At 52.0% G+C, this 7,103-nt stretch overlaps 1 protein-coding gene across 1 annotated transcript; it reads right to left on the minus strand.

Annotated features, from left to right (window-relative positions):
- Positions 1–6,212: 6,212 nt before the first annotated feature.
- LOC125341111 (collagen alpha-1(III) chain-like) lies at positions 6,213–6,854 on the minus strand. The gene has a single exon (XM_048333129.1). The coding sequence runs from the start codon at positions 6,852–6,854 to the stop codon at positions 6,213–6,215; it is 642 nt and encodes a 213-aa protein (XP_048189086.1).
- Positions 6,855–7,103: the final 249 nt, after the last annotated feature.

Consider the following 7,103-nt stretch of genomic DNA (forward strand, 5'->3'; position numbering starts at 1 on the left):
AGCAACACTGTGCTAGAAGCCATCTGGCCCTGGATTCTCCCAATGCTCCAAACCCTGCAGCTCCTGCCTGTGAGGACACACGAGTGCCATGGCCACTGCAGGCCTTGGGGACGAGAATCTAAACACCATTTACATCAGAGTAAACAGTAGCTGATGATGTCACTAGTACACACACACACACACATACACACACACACACACACACACACATATACATACATCTGTAATCTTTGCTGCTGGAGGGTCACCAGAGCTGTGAATTTTTTGACCTTCCCAATAGCTCAAAGTAAGCCTGAAGGAAGATCTAAAACACCTCAGAAAAAGGCAGAAGAACCTACAGATTCCAGAACTGCAGCTCAAAATGTCAAAGGTTACCTGAGTAAAATGCTGGAGGGATTGCAGAATGGCCCACACCTCCCACAGGGGCCAGCAGGGACTCCCCTCAGAAAGCCTTCGACTGGACCCCTTTGCATGTCCAGGAAGTCCCAGGCCACGCCACGCTCTTGCTCACCTAAAGCTGCTCTCTGTTTTTGTGCATAAAGAAACCCGGTGGGGAGCCCTCTGCTAGGGCCATGATTTCCTGAGCTTGGAGTAGATGGCTAAATCAGTACCAAAGAAATGCCGGCCAAGGACTGGCAATTAAATGGAAGTCTTCAGTGGCTCCTGGCCAATGAGGAAAATGCGGCCAGGCTGTGGTACTGGTGACAAGAGTGACGACGCCCTTGCCGCACTGGCCGCCGCTCGAGACCACGAACACCTCAAGAGCTGGTACACATGGCTTGACCTGGAAGTTTTTGAGCCCATCTACGGCTTTGGATGGCCTCCAGTGTGCGCCCAGCCCGTGTCTGACTGCAGCTTCCTTTTGGGCTCTAGCCAGGCAAACTTGAGCCGCTGGCAGGGAGACTGAACAGGGCACTGCCTCGATGCTGTGCCCCAGCCCCAAACTCCCAATCTCGCTCCCCCCGTGTGGACCCAACCTTCAACATAACAAACCCAGACTCCCTCAGAGGCCCACCTTCCCGGAGCCTTCTGTACCCCGGGTGGAAGGAAACTTCCGATTCTTGATTTTAATAATAAAAGTAAATCCTTTCAAGTGCATCTTTCTCCAAGAACGGCTGTCAAGGAGTGAAAATCAAGGCGGTTTACACCTGTGTGGTCCCCGATGGTCAGAGCCCCTCACCACCCCACACCAGCGCTCTCTTCTAAGGGCAGAGTCTGTTCTGGGGTTCTCAGGGAATGCAAGCCGCCCCGAGCCATCCTCCAGACATCAGATTTCCCTTCTGTTTCATTTCTGTCATTTGGGGCATCCGAGTGCTCAGTGTTTACTTCTCTGTACTTTCCCAACGCTCACAGCCTCCTCCTTCCCGTTCCCCACAGAGCAGATTGGTCACTAGAGACGCGAAGGGAGAGGCTGGCGGGCGGCCCCAGCCTCCAGGGGCCATGTGTGCACGGGCTTGACGGCCTGCAGGAGTTCTCACCAGGTCCTAAGGAAATGTAGGTACTTGTAGGCACATAATATCACCTGCCAGGACCTCAAACCCCATAACATCTTGGTAGAAAACCGGATGCTATCATTGTGTGATTTGGGGCTTAGCACGAGAGTCATCCAGGGGGCACCCCCACTTCACATGTCAGCCACACGCCAGGGACACCAGCAGCTCATTCATTCCCTGCTCGCTTCAGACACCCATCTAGTACACAGAACGCCACCCCAGCTGCTCCCCCCATACAAGCACCCTATGAATCCAGAGCCTGCACACGGCAGCCCACTTCTGCCCTTAGACCAAGAACCTTTGAAACAATAGCCATCATTCCAGAAGCTTGCGGGCGTCTCCACCAACGCCATACCGACATCCCCAGGAGGGCACATCCTAGTAACCCACTTCTCACCACCCCACACCCCCAGTCGGCCATGACATCATCTCCCCGCTATCTAGGGACCCCTGCAGAGCAGGATCTAGGCTCCCTTGCCCATCTCCTGCCCTTGGTGCCCAGCCAGAGCCTGGCAGCTAACAGACACTCGACTTCATCGAAAGGGAAGGAGGGAGGGTGGGACAGATGCAGGGGAATAAGGAAGGAACTCATGCATTTCCCTGCTTTGTCTATTGTTTCTATGAACGTTTCTTCCTCCCTCTTCTCTCTGCCCTTTCCTCAGTGTACTTGCCTATTTCCACACAATCTGATGTCTACCTGATCCATTCGGTCTCCTCACTCCCTGTCTCTGTTGCAGTAGTGCAGTGTCTTTTCCACTTGGATCCTCTGTCTATAATCTCTTGTGGTCTGTTCTGCTTATCCTTCTGCATCCTCTTTCTGCCTCCTCTATTTATTTTTTGTTTTGTTCTCGTAGCACTGGACAAACTAACATAAGGCTACGTTAAAAAATGCTACATTGCAGAATATATCACCTTGCAAGCCACCGAGGCAAAACCTACTGTTTTCCAGTGAGTTCTTTCACTTTTCCTCCTCTCTATCACAGGATGAGAGAAACTTCCACTCGTGTGTTTTCTCACCTGTTCTTTGACATAAAAGGTCACCCCAAATGCTCTTCCAATTACCATCAACCGAGAAACTGAGCCTCTCAATGGTCTGTCCCCTCTCCCCACATGGAGGACCATTGGTGCTTTTGACTTCTGGCACACTGATCCTCCAGTGCAGCCCCCAACCAACAGCATAAAGCCAAGGAAATGTCCTTGCCTGACATGACTCTCACACTCCTAGTGTCACTAGCCCTTCTTGCTGATGAGGATCCAACTGCTTATGCGTTTAGATACAGCTGTGAATCCCCGCTTCTCAGCCCTAACCTGGTTAAAGAGTTTCTTGTTCTCCTCATGTTGTTATGGTTGGAGGGAAGAACAAACCCCAATCTACTTCTATGTGCATTCCCAGAATTCCACTTTGTCCAGCAGACCTGATGAGTTAGTTCTTGGTGGGCAGTGGGGGTCCAGGGCACAGAGCACCCAGAAACCTCAGTCCCATGGTGGATGCTACACAAGAGGAAAAGATAAGCAATAAAGAAGGAAGACTCCACGATGGCATCTCCATTTCAAAGTTGCTTGGCTACCACGGAGTGGACCAAGGAAATGGTAAGGACAGGAACTGTGCAGACCAGCGAGACCTCCAGCGGACAACAGAGAGCCTAGGGTGCTCATTACACAGGACAGGCCAAGAGGGAAGCACTCTTGTTTGTGAGATGCCGTAGTTTGAAAGTTAGCTTCCTTCAAAATGCCTGTGGAAGTTTCCACACCAAGGCACCAATCTTAAGTGCTGGGGCCTTTGAGAAGAGGTCATGGGATCATTTCTCCAAGGTCGACATGTGTACACTTAGAAATGGACGTGAGGGAGCTCAGTCCTTCTGCCCTGACCACCATCTAAAGACATGAAAAACCATGTCATATGAGGAGTTAGTGTTTTCTCCACACATCGACTCTCCAGGTGCCTGGATGTAACTAGCCACGCCTCACATACAAGGTCACAGACATACCCCAAACCTGCCTGGAAGAAATAAACTCCCACAGACCTTTTCATCAGTTCCTAAGGAAACTTAGGTACTTGTAGGCACATAATATTACCTACCAGGACCTTAAACCCCATCACATCTTGGTAGAAAAACCAGATGCTGTTAAATTGTGTGATTTTGGGCTTCGTACAAGATTCATCTGGCGTACAAAGCTCAGCAATTTCTGCTGCATAGTGCTCTCCAATGTCCTGAGATGTTTTATGCAGATGGTTATGACGGCCATACCATCGACATGTAGAGCCTGGGAGTCATTTTGTAGATTTGTTGGCAGGGTTCATTCCCTTTTATGAGTTCAATTCCACCAGAAAGCGCATGTGGTTTGTGCTCCTAAATGACATACAGCAGAAGTGCAAACCTCCTAATTACACTTTTAATGGCTGACTGGAAGGAAAGGGCCATTGGACATCATCCAGCACCCTTTATAGTTCAATCAGAATATTAGAGACGGACTGAGCTCCCCACTAATGTTTTCAAATATCCATATTCTATAGGCTGAGGAGAGCGATGGAGCACTAGACCCGAGACATCTGGGACTCCTTGACAAAGAGGAGCTGTGATAATACAATGGCCACTTAGCTTCTTCTATTTCAATGATGTGCCAGGTGCTGGCTTCCATCAGGGATGGCAAGCTGGAGTCTTCAGACAAAAGTGCCTAGACTAGTTCCAGTGCTCCCTCCTACCACCCTTGTCCACTGGGGAGAGCGAGCTAGTGACCTGGACCTGCCTTCTTTCACTCTTGTGCCCTTGGAACGAACAGCAGAAGGATGATGAAAGCTCAGGGAACAAAGGTGTGAGAGGGTATCTCTGCCCACCATTCCCTTCTACCATATGGGAGGCAAGCCTGTTCCTAAGCTATCCTCAAGAGCCTTTCTAAGGCTGGACCCTCCACTGATACCAGTGGCTGTCAGTCCAACATCAAGGCATTGTCTGCAGGAACCAGGACAAAACCAACCAAGTCCTTGGTCCACTATCTGACACACTGCCAGTGAAATGAAGAATGCAGGCAGCTGCTCTCCTGAGATCAAGCCCGGAGGCTGGAAATTATTTCAGCACAACAGAGTGTCTGTGTTCACGTGGCTGTATTGCTATCTGACAGCCAAAAAGAAAAGAAGGGCAATTCAGTAAGAAAATTGCTCCAGGACCAAAGCAGATCCAGAAACCACCAGGCACCAAGGCAGTCAGCTGTGCTAACTCCGTTCTCTGTATACCTTTCTTAACAACCCTTTCCACTGACATATCAAAATTGAATAACTACCGGTAAGGAAGCTGAAGATTAGATATGGGATGATTATATCACTCTCTCACACGTATTCAATGCCTCAGAAACTACAATCATGCTGTACCTGCTAATGTGGAATCTAACAACATCTAAAGCAGAGCAGGAAGACCAGAGGCTTCAGCGCCCTGCCTCCCAATGCATCTCCTGTGTCACCCACCGCCCAGGACTCCCACTGCCGGCCATTGCTTGCTGGAACACAGCCCTGACGCTATTCAGTCTCCAGTCCACTGAATCCCAAATTCTTCACCACCCTGAAAATGATATCTGAACTTCTACTTAATAATCTCTGAAATCTTCTGTCCTCAAAGACTGCTTACAGTGACAAGTCACACATTTAGGTGAAAGAAAGTGGTTAATGTATTCTAAGTCCAGGCTGGTCTCTTTAGGTCAGGAGTGAATTGTTGAGCTATAGCCCACCATTTGGATTGCAGAAACATCCTAAGGCACCTCTAATTGATTCTAGTGCAGGTGGATATTCATGGGTGGGTTTAACCTTCATCTAAATGACCTTTAAGAATGTCCCACCATGGGGTACCACAGGTATTCTTACAGCCCCTGCTCCCTTGTACTGGGAACCTAACACAAAGACAACCCCATTTCAGGACCTCATATTGCCCAGAAATTCTGGACCTTAGCAGCTCCACAAAGGTTGACCTGAGATTTGTGCAGCCAATGGCTCCCCCAATTGAAGTCACTTGAGTAATTGCTGAACAAAAGAAAATGCTCTACCAGGGAGGGACATCTCTGAGGACAACCCTCTCCTCTTCAATCCCCTGAACCTAACAAAACACCTAACTGGTTCAGCGACTTCCCCATGGAGAGGACAAAGTGTTCCCAGTGGCTTTGGGAATGACTTCTCTCTCTGTCTGGAAAGGAGAATGGGAGAAATACATGGTTGTATCATAAGAGCATGGTGTTGGGCCAGGGAAATAGACCCGAGGCTAACCAGGTCTATGGAAAGCCCTGGGCTGGAGGTTTGGGGTGGCAGGTATGAGTGGATTGGTCCCAGCATCTGCCTTGTTGGGAGGCCTTCGAAGTGTCCCTTCAGTGGTTCTGGGCCTCTCCAAGATGATCAGTAGGCTCCCCAGGAGATGGATGGCAGAGCACAAAGCCCCTGAGCTTCCTGGTCCTCAGAGAGCAGTGACCTGGGACTCTGTGAGCTCCGGCTCAGTGTTGGTGGGCGTGATGACAGATGCCACCCCCTTTAAGTCCCACTCTGTGCCTCCTTCCTTTGTGAGGATTTCTAGAAGGTTCCCCACAGGCCACCCCCCTAGTTGCCATGACTTAGCAAGGCAATGCAGTTCCTCCGCGCCAGGCCTCCTGGAGACCCCATTGCTTGCCCTCCGCCCCCCCCCCCCCAAGGCCACTGTCAGCACAAGAGTCTATGGCTCTATCAGGGGCAAGGTCTTAGCCGTGCTAAGGTTTCGGGGTCTGGGATGGCGGGTGTCCCTCAGGAAGGCCAGCCTCGCCCTCCGAGCAGACACCATGGGAATGAGGGGCGCTGGCAGGAGGGGCCAACGCCTTCCAACGGCCCCCGGGGCCCCTCGCGCCCGGCCTCAGGGGCACCAGGTCAGGCTGGGGCTTCCGGTGCCCCGGGGCCCAACGGCCACGCTGGGCGATGCCGCGCGGCAGCGGGCGGTGGAGGGGGGGCCGGGCGCCTCCCTCCCCAGCGAAGCCAGTGGGGAGCAGCCGGGCCCAGCCACGGGGCCCCCGGGGTCCCAGCGTGTGGAGGGGCTGGCCGCACTGGGCACCAGGCGGGGAGCTGGGGGGCGCCAGGAGAGGACCTCCAGACTGCCCCGCGGAGGTGGGGGACACTGCTCCCCACTTCTTCTCCTCCCCTTCCCGGCCTCCACCTGGGTGTGAATCAGGGAGAAGGGAGGCAGCCTCTTCTGGAACCTGGGGGAGGCCGGCTCCCCCTGGCCCCCTCGGTCGTGGGAAGGGGATGGCGCCTCTCGTGTCTGCGCTCTGTGGAGAGGCCTGGTCCTCAAGAGGAGGCGCCCGTGCGCCTGGGTTCTGGCCCCCTCGGCCTCCCTGGCCCCTTCTGTCGTTTCCTTGCATCTCCCTCTCCGTGGGCTCCTTTGCCACTGGGTTTTATGTCGCTGACCCATCAGGCCCAGCAGCTTTTGCGCAGCTACAGCCATGTCTGTGCCGGGTTTCTTAGACTTTCAATGACTCTTTTCATTCTTTCTTTTCTTGATAAAGCCAAATGATTGATTGTCATTCGCTATATACATGTACAGAGAAACTGTGTATTACAAATTTCAGATTTCTTTCGTTATTAACTTCCTCCTAGTCTTATCATTGCCC

Source organism: Perognathus longimembris, chromosome 23 (genome assembly GCF_023159225.1).
Source record: "Perognathus longimembris pacificus isolate PPM17 chromosome 23, ASM2315922v1, whole genome shotgun sequence".
Lineage (NCBI taxonomy): Eukaryota > Metazoa > Chordata > Mammalia > Rodentia > Heteromyidae > Perognathus > Perognathus longimembris.